The 22,594-nt window shown below is 44.4% G+C and overlaps 1 protein-coding gene across 1 annotated transcript; it reads right to left on the reverse strand.

Annotated features, from left to right (window-relative positions):
* Positions 1–17,267: 17,267 nt before the first annotated feature.
* LOC118385425 (uncharacterized) lies at positions 17,268–21,427 on the reverse strand. The gene is made up of 4 exons (XM_035772554.1): positions 21,297–21,427; positions 20,851–21,067; positions 19,639–20,558; positions 17,268–18,192 (listed from the first exon to the last, which is right to left on the reverse strand). The coding sequence occupies exons 2-4, from the start codon at positions 20,945–20,947 to the stop codon at positions 17,854–17,856; spliced, it is 1,356 nt and encodes a 451-aa protein (XP_035628447.1). The 5' UTR covers positions 20,948–21,067; positions 21,297–21,427; the 3' UTR covers positions 17,268–17,853.
* Between the last annotated feature and the right edge of the window lie 1,167 nt (positions 21,428–22,594).

Raw genomic sequence — 22,594 nt, forward strand, 5'->3', positions numbered from 1 at the left:
AGAAGGAGGCCTTAGGGATCATATTTGGGGTAATGAAATGCCATGACTACCTATATGGTCGTTAGTTTACATTGCTGACAGACCATCAGCAGCTTGTGAAAATACTAGGACCAAAAACAAGAGTTCCAACTCTAGCAGCAGCCAGACTCCAGAGGTGGGTGTTAATACTAGTATATCAGTATTTTATACAATACAAGTCCTCTCAGCGGCATGCTAATGCAGATGGGTTATCTAGGCTTCCCATTTAACGAAGGACATAGCCAGGGAAACTACCAAGGACAAGGGTTTGGCTAAGGTGAAGCACTTCACACTTACAGGGTGGCCTAACCATGTTACTGATCCTGAACTAAAGCCTTATTGGGTGAGAATGGGATGAGCTCACTGTAGAAAGTGACTGTGTTATGGGGTGTGAGAGCGGTGGTGCCCTCTACAGAGGGACCTACAGAAGGTGCTACATCAAAACCACTGGGGCATGGTCAAAATGAAAGCTCTTGCATATGGAGCCACTTTTGGTGGCCCAGGTTAGACTCAGACAGAAGACATGGTAAAGAGATGCCAGGTGTGTCAGTCTAATAGATATATGCCGAACCTTGCACCAGTGCATCCTTGGAAATGGCCTGAGAGGCCCTGGCAGCATATCCATATAGATTTTGCTCAAAAGGGAAAGCACCGGTTCTTAGTAGTTACGGATGCCTACTCAAGCTTGCCAGAAGTAAAGTGTATGAGTAATGCTACAGCCACGGTAGAGACACTCCGGGGAATGTTCTCAGCCTACGGGTTAGTTGATGAGTGGGTTTCAGACAATTGGCCGCAGCTGGTGTCAAAAAAGTTGGAGACATCCTTCCAGTTGAATGGGGTGAAACACATCGAGTCGGCTCCGTACGTACCATGCAGCTTCAAATGGCGCAGCAGAGCGACTTGTACAGAATCTAAAACGGGCACTAGAGAAGGACAAGTGATCAGGACGGTCTATACAGCATAGTGTGGACAACTTTCTGTTCGCCTAAAGGAATACGCCGCGTATTAGAACAAGGTTATCATTGGTTAAACCCAGGTTTTCAGCCCGGTTTTCAGCAAGCTATTCATTTTTTTCAGTCTGAACAAACAGCGCTTTCCGAGACTACCGGGGAGGAGAGAAAAATGGCTACCTGGGATTGGGAACTCGGTACTTGCATGTAGTGCAGCCTGAGGGAAAATTGTGTAAGAAGCATGTGGATCAAAGGGCCTTCGGCGCAGTGGTTAAGGGCGCTGTATGGCAGCGCCAGCTGTGCCACCAGAGACTCTGGGTTGGCGCCCAGGCTCTGTCGTAACCGGGAGCAGAGCGTCATGCGTCATCTGAGGGCCCAGAGCGTCATGCGAGGCCAGAGACACAGATTGTGCCAGGCCGTGAGCCTGAGGGCCCAGAGCGTCATGCGAGGCCAGAGACACAGATTGTGCCAGGCCGTGAGCCTGAGGGCCCAGAGCGTCATGCGAGGCCAGAGACACAGATTGTGCCAGGCCGTGAGCCTGAGGGCCCAGAGCGTCATGCGAGGCCAGAGACACAGATTGTGCCAGGCCGTGAGCCTGAGGGCCCAGAGCGTCATGCGAGGCCAGAGACACAGATTGTGCCAGGCCGTGAGCCTGAGGGCCCAGAGCGTCATGCGAGGCCAGAGACACAGATTGTGCCAGGCCGTGAGCCTGAGGGCCCAGAGCGTCATGCGAGGCCAGAGACACAGATTGTGCCAGGCCGTGAGCCTGAGGGCCCAGAGCGTCATGCGAGGCCAGAGACACAGATTGTGCCAGGCCGTGAGCCTGAGGGCCCAGAGCGTCATGCGAGGCCAGAGACACAGATTGTGCCAGGCCGTGAGCCTGAGGGCCCAGAGCGTCATGCGAGGCCAGAGACACAGATTGTGCCAGGCCGTGAGCCTGAGGGCCCAGAGCGTCATGCGAGGCCAGAGACACAGATTGTGCCAGGCCGTGAGCCTGAGGGCCCAGAGCGTCATGCGAGGCCAAAAAGGGTCAGAAGGCCTCCGGACCGATTGGATCTGTAAACAGGTTGTATATGAGTTGATAAGTGAAACTGTTTTGGAAAACCCATGATGTTCATCAAGGATGTTTTCAGAGGAAGTGAGAAGTTCCGGGGAGAAGTGTGGTGTGTTGAGAAATGTCTTTTGTGTTGATGAGTTTAGATGTAAAATGGTTGCAAATAGCCAATGGGATTTGTATGCAGGGTTGAGTTATTTGAATTAACAAATGACAATGGGGTTTCCGGTCTTGCAATGAAGTGATTGGAAAACGATTCACTATAAGGTCTACCTACACCTGTTGTATTCGGTATACGGTACCGGAGCACCAAGTCGAGGTCCAAAAGGCTTCTTAACAGCTTCTACCCCCAAACTGTAAGACTCCTGAACAGCTAATCAATGGGCTACCAAGACCCCTCTTTTACGTTGCTGCTACTCTGTTTATAATCTATGCATAGTCACTTTAACTCTCCCTACGGTGCCCCCGGTTCGTTTTATTTGATTTGATTTGAAATGTGTCTTGTGTCTTTCCTTACTACCCCACGACTCACGTTAAGAGGCTCAAGGCCAGCTGTGGTGCAATTACAGTGCTATCAGAACTATTCACACCCCTTGACTTTTTCCATCATTTGTTGTGTTACAGCTTGAATTTTACATTGATTAAATTAAACGTTTGTGCCACTGATCTACACACAATACCCCACAATACCCCACAATGCCTCACAATACCCCACAATGCCTCACAATACCCCACAATGCCCCACAATACCCCACAATACCCCACAATACCCCACAATACCCCACAATACCCCACAATACCCCACAATGCCTCACAATACCCCAAAATACCCCACAATGCCCCACAATACCCCACAATGCCTCACAATACCCCACAATACCCCACAATGCCCCACAATGCCTCACAATACCCCACAATACCCCACAATACCCCACAATGCCTCACAATACCCCACAATACCCCACAATACCCCACAATGCCTCACAATACCCCACAATGCCCCACAATGCCCCACAATACCCCACAATGCCTCACAATACCCCACAATGCCCCACAATACCCCACAATGCCCCACAATACCCCACAATGCCCCACAATACCCCACAATGCCACAATGTCAAAGTGGATTTTTTTATTGTTGACATTTTCACAAATTAATAAAACATTTTAAACTAAAATGTTTTCAAATCAAATTAAATCTAATCTAATTTTATTGTTCACATACACATGGTTAGCAGATGTTAATGTGACTGTTGCGAAATGCGACAGCGCAGTAATATCTAACAAATAATCAAACAATTTCACAACAACTACCTTATACACACAAGTGTAAAGGGATGAATTAGAATATGTACATATACATATATGGATGAGCGATGGCCGTGCGACATAGGCAAGATGAAGTAGATGGTATAGAGTACAGTATATACTGTACATATGAGATGAGTTGTGTAGGGTATGTAAACATGATATAAAGTGGCATTGTTTAAAGTGACTAGTGATACAGTTATTACATCCAATTATTCATTATTAAAGTGGCTAGAGATTTGAGTCAGTATGTTGGCAGCAGCCACTCAATGTTAGTGGTGGCTGTTTAACAGTCTGATGGCCTTGAGATGGAAGCTGTTTTTCAGTCTCTCGGTCTCAGCTTTGATGCACCTGTACTGACTTCGCCTTCTGGATGATAGAGGGGTGAACAGGCAGTGGCTCGGGTGGTTGTTGTCCTTGATAAACTTTTTGGCATCCCTGTGACGTAGGTGTCCTGGAGGGCAGATAGTTTGCCACCGATGATGCGTTGTGCAGACCTCACTACCCTCTGGAGAGGCTTACGGTTGTAGGTGGAGCAGTTGCCATATCAGGCAGTGATACAGCCCGACAGGATGCTCTCAATTGTGCATCTGTAAAAGTTTGTGAGTGTTTTCGGTGACAAGACAAAATTCTTCAGCCTCCTGAGGTTGAAGAGGCGCTGCTGCGCCTTCTTCACGATGCTGTCTGTGTGGGTGGAACATTTCAGTTTGTCGGTGATGTGTACGCCGAGGAACTTAAAACTTTCCACCTTCTCCACTACTGTCCCGTCGATGTGGATAAGTCACCCCGCTATCATCCAAGTATTCAACCCCTTTGTTATGGCCTAAATACATTCAGGAGTAAACATTTGCTTAACAAGTCATACAATAAGTTGTATGGACTCTGTGTGCGATGATATTGGTTAACATAACTTTAAAACAGTTTCAGAGTTAATGCCTGTGATAGGAGAAACTCGGGATGGATTAACATTGTAGTCTGCACAGAATCAGAAGGAAGTCTACAGAAAATAAATTATTCCAAAACATGCATCCTGTTTGCAATGAGGCACTATAATAATACTGCAAAAAATGTGGCAAAGAAATATACTATTTGTCCTGAATACCAAGCATTATGTTTGGGGAAAATCCATAACATCACATCATATTTTTAAGCTCGGTGGTGGCTGCATGATGTTATGGGTATGCTTGTCATCGGTAAGGACTAGGGAGTGTTTTGTGGGGATACAAATAAATGGAATAGAGCTAAGCACAGGTAAAATCCTAGCAGGAAACCTGGTACAATCTGCTTTTCAATAGACACACTGAGAGACAAATTCACCTTTTAGCATGATAATAACCTAAAACTCAATGCCAAATATACACTGGAGTTGTTTACCATAACTACATTGAATGTTTCTGAGTGGCATAGTTACAGTTTTGACTTAAATCAGCCTGAAAATCTATGACAACACTTGAAAATGGCTGTCTAGCAATGATCAATAACCAACTTGACAGATCTTGAAGATTTAAAAAAAAGCTAATTTTGTACAATTCAGGTGTGCAAAACTCTTAGAGATTTATCCAAAAAGACTCACAATTGTAATCGCTGCCAAAGGTCATTCTAACATGTATTGACTCAGGGGGTTGAATACTTATCTAATTAAGATATATTAGTGTTTTATTTTTCATTAATCTTCAAAAAATATAATCATTTTTCTTCCACTTTTGACATATTTTGTTTACATCATTGAAAAAAAGACAATTACATCCATTTCAATCCCAATTTGTAACTCAACAAAATGTGGAAAAAGTCAAGGGTGTGAATACCTTTTGAAGGCAGTGTATATCACCCTCTCTCTCCCCTATCCTCCCCCACTCTCCTTTCCCAGTCTCCCCCTCTATGTTGTCTCCCCACTCTCCCCTCTTACCTGTCCAAGCACTCTCTTCCTAACGCTGACAGTCCCGCCCCTCCACACCTGGGCCACACCCGTCTCTGCTTCCCAAGTAACACACAGATTGGTCCAAGGGCGGTGCTCTATGTCTGTGATGTACTTTGATAACAGCCTATAGGAGCGGAAGGACTGAGCGGAGGAATGGGTGGAGAGGTAGTCCATCCCACTGTTCCTTTCCCGTAACAGGTTCCAGTAGTTCCCCTGAGTGAGGCTGAAGAGAGTCAAGTCTTTTCCCTCCTCAGCCATGTAACACAGACACACAGTCAGAGTAGAGAGAGAGGGAGAGGGGGTGGTGTAGGGATATGAGGTGTAATGGAGAGGAGGGAGAAGAAGTGGGGTAGCCAGTGGGAGAGACCGCGTCTGTGTACATGATAAATCCCCCGTCGTCCGACACTGTAAACATTCGACCACGCAGGTCTGTGGTGGGAACTGGGGGCAGAGAATCAATCAATCAACAATCCGTCAGACAATCCATCAATCAATCCAATATTATGTATAGCACTACAATAAAAGTCATTTGTCACGGAACACTTCAAAGAACCCAGACCTAACGTCTCGTGTGTGTGTGTGCGTTCAGGTGCCCAGATAACATCAAACGTTCCCACAACATTAGAGAACGTTCCCTTAACTTCTTCGAGATAGGGGGCGCTCTTTTAATTTTTGGATAAAAAAAACGTTCCCGTTTTAAACAAGATATTTTGTCACGAAAAGATGCTCGACTATGCATGTAATTGACCGCTTTGGAAGGAAAAAACTCCGACGTTTCCAAAACTGCAAAGATATTATCTGTGAGTGCCCCAGAACTAATGCTACAGGCTAAACCAAAATGAATTTTCATACAGGAAATGCCCCAGATTCTGAAGGCGCTGTGTTCCAATTGTCTCCTTATATGGCTGTGAATGCGCCAGGAATGAGCCTGCCCTTTCTGTCGTTTCTCCAAGGTGTCTGCAGCATTGTGACGTATTTGTAGGCATATCATTGGAAGATTGACCATAAGAGACTACATTTACCAGGTGTCCGCCCGGTGTCCTGTGTCGAAATTATTGCGTAATCTCTAGGTCCATGCGCGTTCCATTTCTTCAGAAGAGAAAGTCAACTGCCACGAAGGATTTATCATCGATAGATATGTGAAAAACACCTTGAGGATTGATTCTAAACATTGTTTGCCATGTTTCTGTCGATGGAGTTAATTTGGAAAAAAGTTTGTTTTAATGACTTAATTTTTTTTTCTTACCCAAACGTGAAGAAAACGGATCGATTTGTCAACACAAATAATCTTTTTGTAAAAACTGAACATTTGCTATCTAACTGAGAGTCTCCTCATTGAAAACATCTGAAGTTCTTCAAAGGTAAATTATTTTATTTGAATTCTTTTCTGGTTTTTGTGAAAATGTTGCATGCTGAATGTCAGGCATAATCCTATGCTAGGCTATCAATACTGTTACACAAATGCTTGTTTAGCTATGGTTCAAAAGCATATTTTGAAAATCTGAGATGACAGTGTTGTTAACAAAAGGCTAAGCTTGAGGGCAAATAGATTTATTTAATTTCATTTGTGATTTTCCTGAATAGTTAACATTGCGTTATGCTAATGAACTTGCGGATAGATTTACACAATCCTGGATACAGGTTTTTTTCGTAGCTAAACGTGACGCAGAAAACGGAGCGATTTGTCCTAAACAAATAATATTTTTGTAAAAACGGAACATTTGCTATCTAACTGAGAGTCTCCTCATTGAAAACATCCGAAGTTCTTCAAAGGTAAATGATTTTATTTGAATGCTTTTCTGTTTTTTGTGAAAATGTTGCCTGCTGAATGCTAACGCTATATGCTACGCCAAATGCTACGCTAACTGTTACACAAATGCTTGTTTTGCTATGGTTGAGAAGCATATTTTGAAAATCTGAGATGACAGTGTTGTTAACAAAAGGCTAAGCTTGAGAGCTAGCATATTGATTTCATTTAATTTGCGATTTTCATGAATAGTTAACGTTGCGTTATGGTAATGGGCTTGAGGCTGTAGTCACGATCCCGGATCCGGGATGGCTCGACGCAAGAAGTTAAGAGTCGCATTAGGTCATTTACTAATGTTTTCATGTCAATGTTATGTTTCTAAGATATTGTTCCCGTAATGTCAAATATAACCTACCCAAAACGTGGTTACCATGTTCTCAGAACATAAGGTACTAATGTTCTAGACACGTTTCATGGGAACATTGCAAGAACATTGAAATGTCTAGTTTTCTGTGGGTTAGGAGAATATTCCATCAACGTCCCACCAAGCATACACAGAACATGGCAACCATGTTGTCTAGAACATTAGATATTAATGTTCTAGACATGTTTCATGGGGATGTGGCAAAAACATTCATGTGTAGGGTTAGGAGAATATTCCATCAACTTACATACAAAGAACATGGTCTTAGAATATAATATATTTTTGGTTCTAGACTAGTTTCCTGAGATTGTCGCAAGTGTATTCAGGTGTGTTTGCCGCGTCCACTAATTGGCCACACCTGATCTTAATGAGTCCTTTGAAATACGGTATGATTGAATAGACTAAACATGGTTTGCATCTCACTGACGCCATGCAACGATATAAAAGAAATGTGTTTGCATGATTAATGTCCAAGCAAATACATTTCCATGTGTCCTATCTGTGCTTGGAGTTAGAAACGAGTAAACTAAGCTAACAGAGTTATTGAGTCTTCTTGGAACGTGATCTCAGAACGTTGTTTAATTACCTTCAAATAACCAATCATTTTCATTATCAGAATGTCAATAAAACCTCAGAGGAAAACTTTCAGGGAAACATAGAAAAACATTCTCTGAACCTCCCTGCAACCTAAAAATGTAAGTTCCCTAATGTTCTCAGAATGTTAATTTTACGGTAACGGTCTGGAAACTTATGGCTTCGTTCTCAGAACCAATGGGAAACCAAAAACCTATGTTCGCACAACTTCCAAGGAATCACATGTGCTACCTGGGGTGTGTGGGCATATTTGAATACTCTACCTGAAGGGGCTGTATAGGGCGATGATGTTGTTCGGTATCTTGCCCCAGTTCGGTCCAATGCCAACAGCAGCACGAGAGCATTAAGAAGATTGGAAGTCATCTTCTCAAGCCAGACACAGTGTGAGGAGTATTAGAGAAGTAAAATCACAAGTGAGAATGGTGTGGTGTCATTTTTCTGCTTTACCAAATGAGGAGAGTTACAAACTACACACCAGTCAGAGTTATACTTAAAGTACATCTTTAATCATAATTAAGCTTTGCAATAGCCTTTGACTTTCAATGATGCGCTATCTCTAATGAACCATTGAAAAGTGCCACCAGAAAAGTATAAAGATCTTTTATAGCCAAGATACACCCCTCTCAACCTACATGACGAACCACAGATCTTAGGAACTCTTCACAAAGGGACTTTTACTTGAGAAAGGAGTAACCCTTAGCCAGATAGCATTCGCTATAAATGATCGCTCAGGTTATAATCTCGTTCCTGGTACTTCATAGTACAAAAACATTACCTCATCCAAGGCATAACTCAATTGTCAACTCTAGATACTCCCATCTCAAGTAAACTCCCTCTCGACGCCACTCCTGGACAAGCTAACTGAGGGGAGTGAGCCTCTAGGTCATATACTATCCCAGGATAAGTGCACAGACATTGTGGATACAAGTAATTGGTTCCCCATTAATCACACCATCCCTTCACATGGTTTAAGAATAGGTATAGACACATTCACATATGAAGACAATGTTCCATTCTGTCCTCTTCCCTTTCTGATATTCTGCATAGCACCAGGGACATGTGAAAGGCAAACCTGACCTCTCCCCTCTCTGGGCCCCAAGTGACTGAGCCCTAGCTGAGGGAAAAGTGCAACTGCCAACACTATAGTCGAAAAGGATACATTCTAATGACAAGTATCTCATATAAGCATATTATGCAAATAAAACATCGTAATTATCTATGTTACCCAACTAATTCTGATTCATCCGCCACAACGGCCCCAATAGCAAATATGTAGGCCTATGGGTTTAATTTTCCATTCACTGAAGAGTTTCAGTTCTGCAGAAATGTCACTCTTACAGTATGTTTTAGGCCGGCTGAATTAGCCCCATAGTCACACAGCAACAATACAGTAGGCTAATAGGGCAAACTGTCACACTCTGATCTGTTTCACCTGTTCCTGTGATTGTCTCCTCCCCCTCCAGGTGTCACTTGTTTTCCCCAGTGTATTTATTCCTGTGTTTCCTGCCTCTTTGTGCCAGTTCGTTTTTTATGTCCAAGTCAACCAGTGTGTTTTTCCTGTGCGCCTGCCACCTCTATTCTCTTTTTGCTAGTCCTCCCGGTTTTGACCCTTGCCTGTTTTTGGACTCTGAACTGGTTTTGACCTTTTGCCTGTCCACGACCATTCTCTTCCCTACCCCCTTTTATTTCAATAAACATCTCAGACACCAACCATCTGCCTCCTGTGTCTGCATCTGGGTCTCGCCTTGTGCCCTGATACTAACAACATACAAACCACCAAGATTACATTTATATCATATTATGAAAACAAAAAATGCACACACTGTAGACCTACACAATGCTATTGACCAGCTGTTTTGAAGGGTCTACTTTCACCTACCTTACTTTATTTTACAGCCAGATAAGCTTTGGATACGTCCGTTGGAGGAACACACACACACACACACACACACACACCATAATTCCCTCCCATTCCTGTGACCGAGTCACTGAAGCACACAGATAGAAATATATTGTGTAGAACTGACATACCTCTTTGACATGCGTAGTAAGGCATCATTTCAACTCTAATCATCGCACTTATATCTGCAATATCCAGTATGCGGCTGAACTCTCCTGAACACGACCCTGTTGTCTGTGTGAGGTGCAGTGCCTATTCAAGCCACTCGAGGGCAGTGTAGTGTCTTGACTATTCACCTGCGTACTGTAGTGGGCTAACTTCGTATCCAGGCTGGTGGATGAGACTTGTAGCTAATTATCCCATTGGAATGATTATGTCAAGCAGGAGGGAGAGATGCATTTTCAAGTCACACACACCTCAAAACCTTCCTGCCTGCCTGGGCTGTTGCTGTTCTCCAGGGTATACATAGAAACAATACATAATGTGTTATTATGGGACTGTCATGGAAATGAAACAACTGGGAAGTTGTGTTAATGGTTTAACATGTTTTTGTCTCTATGGCCGTGTAACGGCTGTCCTCTTCATCTGATGATGAGGAATATGAATCATCGGACCAACACGCAGCGTGGTAAGTGTTCATTGTAAATTTGATTAAATAAACTGAACACTGAATGACAAATTTTTTTTTAAAAAGCGAGTGAACTACATGAAACAGTCTCTGTAAGGTGAAAAAACACAAAACAGGAAACAACTACCCACAAACACAGGTGGGAACAGGCTACCTCAGTATGGTTCTCAATCAGAGACAACGATTGACAGCTGCCTCTGATTGGGAACCATACCAGGCCAAACACATAGAAATACAACACACAGAACAAAACATAAAATGCCCACCCCAACTCACGCTCGGACCAAACCAAAATAGAGACATAAAAAAGGAACTAAGGTCAGGACTTGACAGGCCGTCAGTTTTTAGGGTTATTGCATTGAATGTTAATTGATTTCCATTTTGATATAAAGTGTGTGATCTGTTCAGATGATTGTGAATTGTGGAATTCCTAGTCTCCGGCAGCGTTTGGACCTTCTGATCTGCGGTCGTTAAGGCTGAGTTCCTCTCATCATGCACTGCATATGGAAAGTATTCAGACCTCTTGACTTTTTCGGTATTTTGTTACGTCACAGCCTTATTCTAAATTGGATTAAATCGTTTTTTCCCCCGCTCATCAATCTACACACAATACCCCATAATGACAAAGGAAAAACAGGGGTTTCGATTTTTTTTGTGTGCAAATGTATTAAAATTAGAAACTGAAATATCACATTTACATAAGTATTCAGACCCTTTACTCAGTACTTTGTTGAAGCAACTTTGGCAGCGATTACATCAAGTTTTTTTGGGTATGATGCTACAAGCTTGGCACACCTGTATTTGGGGAGTTTTTCCCATTCTTCTCTGCAGATCCTCTCAAGCTCTGTCAGGTTGGATGGGGAGTGTCGGTGCACAGCTATTTTCAGGTCTCTCCAGAGATGTTAGAATGGGTTCAAGTCCGGGCTCTGGCTGGGCCACGCAAGGACATTCAAAGACTTGTCCCAAGGCCACTGCTGCATTGTCTTGGCTGTGTGCTTAAGTTCGTTGTCCTGTAGGAAGGTGACCCTTCGCCCCCACTCAGGTCCTGAGCCCTCTGGAGCAGGTTTTCATCAAGGATCTCTCTGTACTTTGCTCCGTTCATCTTTCCCTCGATCCTGACTAGTCTCCCAGTCCTTGCCGCTTAAAAGCATTCCCACAGCATGATGGCACCCCCATGCTTCACCGTAGAGATGGTGCCAGATTTTCTCCACGCGTGATTCAGGCCAAAGAGTTCAATCTTAGTTTCATCAGACCAGAAAATCTTGTTTCTCATGGTCAGAATCCTTTAGGAAAGGCACTTTGGCAAACTCCAAGTGGGCTGTCATGTGCCTTTTTTACTGAGGAGTGGCTTCCGGCTGGCCACTCTACCGTAAAAGCCTGATTGGTGGAGTGCTGCAGAGATGGTTGTTCTTCTGGATGGTTCTTACATCTCGCCATAGGAACTCTGGAGCTGTGTCAGAGAGACCACGGTGTTCTTGGTCACCTCCCTGACCATGGCCCTTCTCCCCCAATTGTGCTTCCGAAATTCTTCCATTTAAGAACGATGGAGGCCATTGTGTTCTTGGGGACCTTCAATGCTGAAGAAATGTTTTGGTAACACAATCCTGTCTCAGAGCTCTATGGACAATTCCTTCAACCTCATGGCTTGACACCTCGATAAGCTAATTTCCCAATGATGGATCACCACTCATCGTACTGGGCAACTTTAACTTCTTAAGGTATAGGGGGAAGCATTTTCACTTTTGGATAAATACCGTGCCCAATTTCAACTTCCTGCTACTCTTGCCAAGAATATAAGATATGCATATTATTAGTAGATGTGGATAGAAAACACTCTGAAGATTCTAAAACTGTTTGAATCATGTCTGCGAGTATAACAGAATTTATGTAGCAGGCAAAACCCCCAAGGACTAACAGTTCAGATTTTTTCTATCTGTTAAGTGAGATCTCATTGGGAAACAATATTTCTTAGGCACTTGTTTTCAGTTCCACCCCTTCCACTGGATGTCACCAGTCTTTGGAATTTGGTTGAGGTTATTCCTTTGTGCAATGAAGAAGTACGGCCATCTTGGAAAAAGGTAACGCTGTTGAGAGTGCGCAAGACTTGAAAAGTAGCGTTAGTTTCCTCTCGTCCTCTATTGACAACAGATAGACCCGTCTTCAATTTGATTGATTATTAACGTTTAAAAATACCTAAAGTTGTATTACAAAAGTAGTTTGAAATGTTTTGCCAAAGTTTACAGGCAACTTTTGAGATATTTTGTTGTGCAATTTGGAAGCTGTTTTTTTTCTGGATCAAAAGCGCCAAATAAATAGACATTTTGGATATATATGGACGGAATTAATCGAACTAAAGGACCAATTGTGATGTTTATGGGACATATTGGAGTGCCAACAAAAGAAGCTCGTCAAAGGTAAGGCATGTTTTATATTTTATTTCTACATTTTGTGTAGCGCCTGCAGGGTTGAAATATGCTACTCTCTTTGTTTACTGTTGTGCTATCATCAGATAATAGCTTCTTATGCTTTCGCCAAAAAGGCTTTTTAAAATCTGACACATTGGCTGGATTCACAACGAGTGTAGCTTTAATTTACTATCTTTCATGTGTGATTTAATGAAAGTTTGATATCATTTTATTTGATTTTGCCGCGCTGCATTTTCCCTGGCTTTTGGCCAAGTGGGCCGCAAGCGTCCCCTATACCATAAGAAATTAACCTCCCGATGACTGACTTGAATTAATTCCTTTCCACCTCATTCTTTTCACTTCTTTTCTCTTTTGACCTCACCCTTTCCCAGTCCCCTCCCACTCACTCGGCAGGCACGCTTGACCTCATCACCTACTCATCTAACTGCAACCCCCCTCCATGTCTCTAATTCTTACTTTGATTAATTTCTCGCCATCCCTCCTTCAATCCTACCCGCTCAGACCCTACCCAGATGGTCATGCACGTCCGCAATCTTCACTCTCTCCAACTACTCTCCCCTCTTCTATCCTATCCTCTCCTTCTTCTGCTAAATCCTTCTCCCTCCTGTATCCTGCCTATGCCTCTTCTGCATCCTTTGACTCTCACCATTCCCGTTCCTCCCAGCCGGCACGAGCTTCCCCTCCCGCTCCATGGCTCAGTGACTCACTGCGTGCTAACAGAACATGGCTGTGGAAATGGAGGAAAACTAAACTTCTGGAGGACCTATCATCCTTTCACTCACTTCTCTCTACCTTCTTTTCCTCTGTATCTGCTGCTAAAGCCATTTCCTATCACTCTAAATTTCAGGCTTCTGCCAACCCTGGGAAACTCTTCTTGTCACGCCCTGACCTTAGTTCCTTTTTAATGTCTCTATTTTGGTTTGGTCGGGCGTGAGTTGGGTTGGGCATTCTATGTTGTTTTTCTATGTGTTTGGCCTGGTATGGTTCCCAATCAGAGGCAGCTGTCTATCGTTGTCTCTGATTGAGAACCATACTTAGGTATGCTTTTCCCACCTGGTGTTTGTGGGTAGTTGTTTTGTGTTTTCACCTTTCAAGACTGTTTCAATTTTCATTTCTTACATTCACTTTGTTATTTTGTATTTTCATGTTCTGTTATAATAAATTATCATGGACACTTACCACGCTGCGTTTTGGTCTGATCCTTCCTACTCCTCATCCGATGAAGATCGTTACACTTCTCCATTTTGAGCCTAATGCAGAGGTGCGAGTGGTAAGCACCAGATTTCCAGTGCTCCCCCACAGCCCGGTTCGACCTGAGCCTGCACTCAGGAGGGGCCTGGCTAAAGTGGGCATTCAGCCTGGAGGAGTGGTGCCAAGGCTGCGCACCAGAGCACCAGTGCTCCCCCACAGCCCGGTTTATCCTGTGCCTCCTCTATGCACCAGGCCTCCGGGAGGTCTCCCCAGCCTGGTCGGCCGTGTCGCAGCCCCACACACCAGGCTGTCTCTGCGTCTTCTCCTTCCACAGTCTCGTTCCTGTCCGGACCCTCCAGAGCCTCCCTCCTGTCCGGAGCTGCCAGAGCCGCCCTCCTGTCCGGTGCCGCCAGAGCCTCCCCCCTGTCCGGGGCCGCCAGAGTCTCCCCCTTGTCCGGCGCCGCCAGAGCAGCCCGCCTGTCCGGCGCCTCCAGAGCCGCCCGCCTGTCCGGCGCCTCCAGAGCCTCCCCCCTGTCCGCCCTCCTGTCCGGCGCCACCAGAGCAGCCCGCCTGTCCGGCGCCTCCAGAGCCGCCCGCCTGTCCGGCGCCTCCAGAGCCTCCCCCCTGTCCGGCGCCCTTTCCGGCGCCTCCAGAGCCTCCCCCCTTTCCGGCGCCTCCAGAGCCTCCCCCCTGTCCGGCGCCCTTTCCGGCGCCTCCAGAGCCTCCCACCTGTCCGGCGCCTCCAGAGCCTCCCCCCTGTCCGGCGCCTCCAGAGCCTCCCCCCTGTCTGGCGCCGCCAGAGTCGCCCCCCTGTTCAGGGCCCGCTGCAAGGGTTCCCAGTCCGGGGTCTCCAGAGGCGCCACCTGAGTGGGCCAAGACTAAGGTGGAGTGGGGTCCACGTCCTGAGCCAGAGCCGCCACCGCGGATAGATGCCCACCCAGACCCTCCCCCATGGGTTTGGGTTTTGCGGCTGGAGTCTGCACCTTTGGGGGTGGGCATTCTATGTTGTTTTTCTATGTCAGAGGCAGTTGTCTATCGTTGTCTCTGATTGAGAACCATACTTAGGTAGCCTTTTCCCACCCGGTGATTGTGGGTAGTTGTTTCCTGTTTTGTGTTTTCACCTTTCAGGACTGTTTCGATTTTCATTTCTTACAGTCACTTTGTTATTTTGTTATTTTGTATTTTCATGTTCTGTTATAATAAATAATCATGGACATTTACCACGCTGCGTTTTGGTCTGATCCTTCCTGCTCCTCATCCGATGAAGACGAAGATCGTTACACTTCTCCACTTTCTACTCACTCCTAAATCCTCCACCTCCTCCCCTTCCCTCCTCCCTCTCTGTGGACGACTTTGTCAACCACTTTGAAAAAATGGTTGACAACAGCTGCTCCTCATTCACTCATCCTACTGAGCCCACCCATCCCATTAATACAAAACTACCCTACGCCTTGACTCCTATCTCCCCTGTCTTTCCAGATAAAATCATGTGACTAGTGATGTCTGGCCGACCAACAACCTCCTATCTACTCCTTCCTTCTCTCATTCCTCTCTTCCCTTATCAACTCATCCCTGACCACTGGCTGTGTCCCCTCTAACTTCAACATGGCCAGAGTCACTCCCCTCCTCGAGAAACCATCACTCGACCCCTCTGACATTAAAAACTACAGACCGGTGTCCCTTCTTTCTTTTCTTTCCAAAACACTTGAGCATGCTGTCTCTGGCCAACTCTCTCGCTATCTCTTTCAGAACAATATACTTGATCCTAACCAGTCAGGCTTCAAGAAAGCTCATTCTACTGAGACCGCTCTCCTCTGTGTCAAATAGGCTCTCCACTCTGCCAAAGCTGCCTCTCTCTCCTCTGGCAGACATCTCAGCTTGGATGTCGGCCCACCACCTCAATCTCAATAAAACGGAGCTTCCCGTAGAAGGCCTGCCCGCTCCAAGACCACTCCATCACACTTGACAACTCCACGGTGTCCCCCTCCCAGAGTGCAAAGAACCTTGGCATGTCCCTGGACAACACCCTGTCTTTCTCGCTCCTGCTGGGTCATGCTCTACAACATTCATTATGGTATGACCTTATTCTCACACAGGAAACGGTCACTACAAGTTGAACGGACACTCTTTATCTAAAGGCTATGCTCAAACCTCAGGTCCCAACACAAGCACTCCGTTCTGCCACCTGTGTTCTCTTGGCCCTCCCACCCCTACGGGACGGCATCTCCTGCTCAGCCCAGTCTAAGCTGTTCTCTGTTCTGGCATCCCAATGGTGGAACAAGCTTCCTCCTAAAGTCAGGACAGCTGAGTGCTCCGTAACATACAGTATTTTTATGTTAAATAGTGATAAAGCTGTTTTGACATGGTAACATTTTAGTATTAACCTTACCAAAAGGCAAGTTTTTGTTACTAGAATTTTGTTCTCAATGTTCTTAAACTGAACTTCAATTAAACTACTCAGTCTGCAACCCAGAGCTTGTAAGATTCTGGTTGAATGAAACAGACAAGAGTCAATGTTTATTCATGAGAGAGCTCTAAAATCAAAAATGCAAACACAGTGTTGATAATGCACACAAACAAGTTCAAATCTTAAGCTACGCCTTGCTCAGACAGTCTGTGTTTTTCCACTACACAGATACATTGTTTCTTTATTCTGTAACAGGTTTCATAATTTTCTGCCAGCCTAACAGTTTCTCCCCTCCACGGGTGGAGACAGAATGTCCTGTAAGGAACACAGTAGTCCAGCTTGTCTGTCGATAGCTCCTCTTATCATTTGTTTCACACGTTCACCCTGCTTTCATACTAAGAAGGAACAAAAGGTCCTTATTCTAATTCTGACTAAAGCTACACACATTATCAGATTATAGTTTTATGATTCTAATAAATGTCATACATTATACAGTGACAGGGTGGAATACTTTTAGTCATGATCTTACCATTACCTTAAACATATGAATAATTTAGTCATGATCTTATTCATTACCTTAAACATATGAATAATTTATTCATGATCTTATTCATTACCTTAAACATATGAATCATGTGAATTTCTATTATATCAGTTTCACAGACCGAGGTTAAGCCTATTGCAATAAATGTAACACACACGTTTCTCACCAATGACTTTTAATTTGCCACGTGCTTCATTTGAACAATCTTTTAAATCATCTAGCAATCATTAAAATGATTTAACAACACACTAAATCCTTTAACAATCATTTAAAGCTGCAGTATGTAACTTAAGTTACTTGTGGTCATCCAATGTGATGCAACAGTAACAATATTGTGCTTCTAGCCTGCCTGACAACTGCTGATTTCATTGGTTTTCATTTTGCCTGCTGGGTCACATTTCCCCGGCAGGTTATGTGCTGAGCATAAAGTGTGATGTGTTTTCCGTCAGGGAGGAGGTGGTGCCACAGCTCTAACGGTTAGCACTATCATAGCTAGCGAGGTGAGCGGAGATACTTAGCTGACAGACATGGAAGACGCAAGGGGCAAACGACCTGAACATCAGCCAGAGTAGCACTTAATTTGACCCTGGGGACCATCAGGGCAAACATGGGAAATCACAGAATCATAATTTGAGCAGACATTCATCCAGAGTGATTCACAAGTAAGGAGCTTTGCTGGGTCATACATGAAGATGGAACATACTGTACATCTTAGTAAGGGTTAGTGGAAATCACTACTCTCCCCTACGGCCGTGTTCTCGCTATCTGCTCTGCCCTCGCTCTCTTCTTCCATTCACATTTCCTCATTTTCTTCCTTCTCATTGGTCTTCGGTGCTGGCGATGACCTCTGATAGGCTGATGGTCAGAGTTGTAGGTGTTTCTCTCCAGGAGAACCTCACCATTGGTGGAGTAGATAGCGTTGGACCAGGTCAGCACATTACCAGGGGTGTAGGACGGGTAGAACCGCCACCCAGACATGTAGGACATTATCCAGCTTGGGGAGAGGACTCTGTCCCACACTTCCACGTCAGTTAGCTGCCCCTCAAACTTATACACTTTCAAGACAGGAGGCCCATTGGTCACCTACACACACACACACACACACACACACACACACACACACACACACACACACACACACACACACAACATACACACACACACACACACACACACACACACACACACACACACACACACACACACACGCACACACACACGCACACAATTAGAAAACATGATAATACAGTGCCTTTATACCCCTTTACTTATTCCACATTTTGTTGTGTTACAGCCTGAATAAAACATGTATTAAATATATATTTGTCTCACCACCCACCCACACACAATACCCCATAATGACAAAGTGAAAAGAAAACAAGTTATTACAAATGTTTCCAAATTTATAGAAAAATAATTACATAAATATCTAAATTTGCATAAGTATTCATACCCCTGAATTAATACTTTGTAGAAGCACCTTTGGCAGTGATTGCAGCTGCGAGTCTCTGGTAAGTCTATAAGAGCTTTACTACACCTGGATTGTGCAACATTTGCCCGTTATACTTTTCAAAATGCTTCAATCTCTGTCAAATTGGTTGATCATTGCTCGACAACCATTTTCAGGTCTTGCCATAGATTTGGAAGTAGATTTAAATAAAAACTGTAATTCGGCCACTCAGGAAAATACACTGTCTTCTTGGTAAGTAACTCCAGGGTAGATGTTTTAGGTTATTGTCCTGCTGAAAGGTGAATTCATCTCCCAGTGTCTGGTGGAAAGCAGACTGAACCAAGTTTTCCTCTAGGATTTTGCCTGCCTTAACTAAGCGGTTGAATACGTATTGACCCCAAATAATTTCAGCTTTTCATTTTTAACAATTTGCATATATATATATATATATATATATATATATATATATATATTACATAACTCAACTTTGACATTATGGGGTATTGTGTGTAGGCCAGTCACCAAACAAATCTCAATTTAATACATTTTAAGTTCAGGCTGTAACACAACAAAATGTGGAAAAGGAAATGGGTTTGAATACTTTCTGAAGGCACGCTATATAATAAACTATTTTTTGTTTGTTTTGGCTCTGTACTCCAGCACTTTGGATTTGAAATGTACATGACTATGAGAATGTAGGCTGTTAGCATTAAGTTGAGAGTATTTTTATCCATATCGGGTGAAATGTTTAGATATTACAGAACTTTTTATACACAGTTCCCCCATTTTAGGGGACCAAAAGTATTGGGATAAATGTACTTAAGTGTATGTGTAATAAAGTACTAAAAAATGTCAGTATTTGGTCCCATATTCATAGTACCCAATGACTACATCAAGCTTGAAATGCATTTGTTGTTTTGTATCGTATCAAATCCCAAGTGCTGGAGTACAGAGCCAAAACAACAAGTGTCACTGTCCCAATGCTTTTGGAGCTCACTGTATATCACCCTCTCTCTCACCTATTCCCCCACCCCCTCAACCTGTCCCTCCCTCATCTTCACCACTTGATTTCCTCTTACCTGGCCAAACACCCTCTTCCTGATACTGACAGTCCTGCCCCTCCACACCTGGGCTACACCCGTGTTTTTCTCCCAGGTAACGCACAGGCTGGTCCATGGGCGTGGCTCAGTGATGGACCACAGCAGCCTATAGGAGCGGAAGGACTGAGAGGAGGAATGGGTGGAGAGGTAGTCCATCCCACTGTTCCTTTCCAGTAACAGGTTCCAGTATTTCCCCTGAGTGAGGCTGAAGAGAGTCAAGTCTTTTCCCTCCTCAGCCATGTAACGCAGACACACAGTCAGAGCAGAGAGAGAGGGAGAGGGGGTGGTGTAGGGATATGAGGTGTATGGAGAGGAGGGAGAAGAAGAGGTGGAAGGAGAATGAGAGGGGTAAGGGGTGGAGGAGGGAGAAGAGGAGGAAGAAGGAAAGGTGAAAGGAGAAGAGTAGGGAGAGGAGGGAGAACGAGAGGTGGAAGGAGAAGGAGAGGTGGAAGGAGAAGAGTAGGGAGAGGAGGGAGAAGGAGAACGAGAGGGGTAGGTGGTGGTGGAGGGCGAGAGAGAGGAGGAGGGAGAAGGAGAGGGGTAAGTGGTGGGAGAGGGGGAGGTGCTTGGGGAGGGAGAGGAGGAGTAAGGAGAGGTGGAAGGAGAGGGGTAGGGAGAGGAATAGGCAGAGGAGGAGGAAAGAGAAGTGGAAGGAAAAGGGTAGGGAGAGGAGTAGGCAGAGGAGGAGGAAGGGGAGGAGGAAGGAGAGGTGGTGGGGGAGGAGTAGGCAGAGGAGGAGGAAGGGGAGGAGGAAGGGGAGGAGGAAGTAGAGGTGGAAGGAGAAGGGTAGACGGTGGGGGAAGGAGAGGGAAAGATTGCGTCTGTGTACATGGTGAAACCTATGCCATACGAATATGACACTGTAAACATCTGACCACGCAGGTCTGAGGTGGAGGGGCCTGGGGGCAGAGAATCAATCACTAATGAATCCCTCCATCAGCAATCAATCAATCAATCAAATATTATCTGTAAAAAGTGATTTGTTGCTGTACACTTCAAAGAACCCAGACCAAATGCAGTGTAACGAACGGTGGTGCAACGAAGCGAACCCCGGTCGCTGACATGAAAGAAAAACACCCGACACATCGTGCCAATAGCATTGACCCACTTGGTGGGAATTGTAACGTGCCTCATATAGAGGATCGCTACAACACAACCTGTGTCTGTATTTGTGTATTTGAAAAACGGTACCTGAAGGGGTTGTATTGGGCGATGATGCTCTTGCCCCAGTTCGTCCCAACACCGACAGCAGTGCGAGAGCGTCGAACAGCACGGAAATCATATCCATCTTCTCGAGTCAGACGCTTTGGCAGTGTGGGGCGTTTAGGTAAGATCCTGAGTGAGAGCGGCCCCAATCAACATGTGGCTTTATGGGTTTCGTTTTCACATTTACTAAAGAGTTTCGTTTCTGCAAAAAAATGTCACATGTTTGTAAAGGAACTTGGCTATAGTTTATTTTAGACGGGTTGCAGTAGCCCTACAATCATACAGCGATGAAGACAACAGCCTAATAGGTCTTACAGACAAATCACCAAGATTCTGAAAAGAAAGTAACAGGTATAAGGCCAGCTAGGTCAGCTATTTTTAAAGGGTTTACTTGCAATGATCTTAATATGTTATTGTTTCACTTACCTCACCTTAATTTGTTGTATAGCCCAGTAATTGTCTGCTTCTCCAAGGCCTGATAAGCCTGTTGGCTCTGACAGACTGTATCAGGGCTCATTCAGGAGACCAGGCACAATAATGTCTTCCTCATCCCTGTGACTGGGTCACTGGAGCAGAAGTCGATCTTGTGTGTGTTCTTTTCTGTATATTCCGGTTTGGGAGTGTGTGTTCATTTCTGTGTGCATGTGTGTGTACAATGGCTATGTGTGTGTGCTCCATTGACTCCGTGACTGGCCCAGGTCCAAATTAGGCCATGGCCAGTCTGCCTGACCCTGGTGGCCTAATGATGATGATGATAACAGATATTGTGTCTCAGTATGTGTGTTTAATGCGTATTGTTTGTTCAGTCAGCTCTAGTCTCCCAGCAGAGACAACCAACAGACCTTTCCCTCTGAGGTTCTGATTCCATTTCTGTGTATGTGTGTGTGTGTGTGTGTGTGTGTTTTCTTTTTTTTTGGAATCTGAAAGTGCATCATTTTCATTCCATATTTCCACTGAAATCTACTTAATAATGGGTATTATTTCAGTTCTCACAATCATCTTTGAATCCAAATATAGCACCATTTGTCCAACAAATGTAAAAGAAATGGTTCAGATAAATACAGTCAAATGTAATCTGCATACAACAATATCACGTTGTTCTCCATCAAGCTCTATTCCCTGGATTGAGCGACAAATTCTAATTTATGATGCTAGGAGTTCTGTAGCTAAAGCAAATAAATAACTGGACAGAGGTCATCCCTGTCTTGCCCCCCAGGATAACTTAAATGAATCAGAGATTTGTCTATTTGTTCTTATAGCTGTTTTGGGGGTTTTATACAATTGCTCAATCCAGGAAATAAATACCACACCAAGACCTTTTTTTTAGACAGCCACCAAATATGCCTATAAAATAACAAAGTGAAATACAGACACAGAAAACAAACACCCCACAACCAAAATGGGGAAAACAGGCTACCTAAGTATGATTCTCAATCAGAGACAAAGAACAACACCTGCTTCTGATTGAGAACCATACTAGGCCAAACACATAGAAATATGACAACATAGAAAAAAGAACATGGACAACCCACCCCAACTCACGCCCTGAGCTAACACAAAGACATAAAAAGGGAACTAAGGTCAGAACGTGACCGTATTGAGATATGAGGTAAACTCCTTATCTCCCAGTAACATTGTGTTGAATCGCCATGTCAATGTCATTGGCATAGGAGTTTGAGCTTAAAAGTGAAGGACTATGATCAAATCAAATCAAAGTGTATTTGTCACG

Source organism: Oncorhynchus keta, chromosome 6 (assembly GCF_023373465.1).
Source record: "Oncorhynchus keta strain PuntledgeMale-10-30-2019 chromosome 6, Oket_V2, whole genome shotgun sequence".
NCBI lineage: Eukaryota > Metazoa > Chordata > Actinopteri > Salmoniformes > Salmonidae > Oncorhynchus > Oncorhynchus keta.

Bases quoted from the DNA above. Each gene is read 5' to 3' on its own strand.
- LOC118385425 (XM_035772554.1), bottom strand. From the start codon at position 20,947: ATGGATATGATTTCCGTGCTGTTCGACGCTCTCGCACTGCTGTCGGTG. The intron at 20,559-20,850 runs GTACCGTTTTTC...CTCTGCCCCCAG, and splicing joins GCCCAATACAACCCCTTCAG to GCCCCTCCACCTCAGACCTG. The intron at 18,193-19,638 runs GTAAGAGGAAAT...GTGTGTGTGTAG, and splicing joins GGAAGAGGGTGTTTGGCCAG to GTGACCAATGGGCCTCCTGT.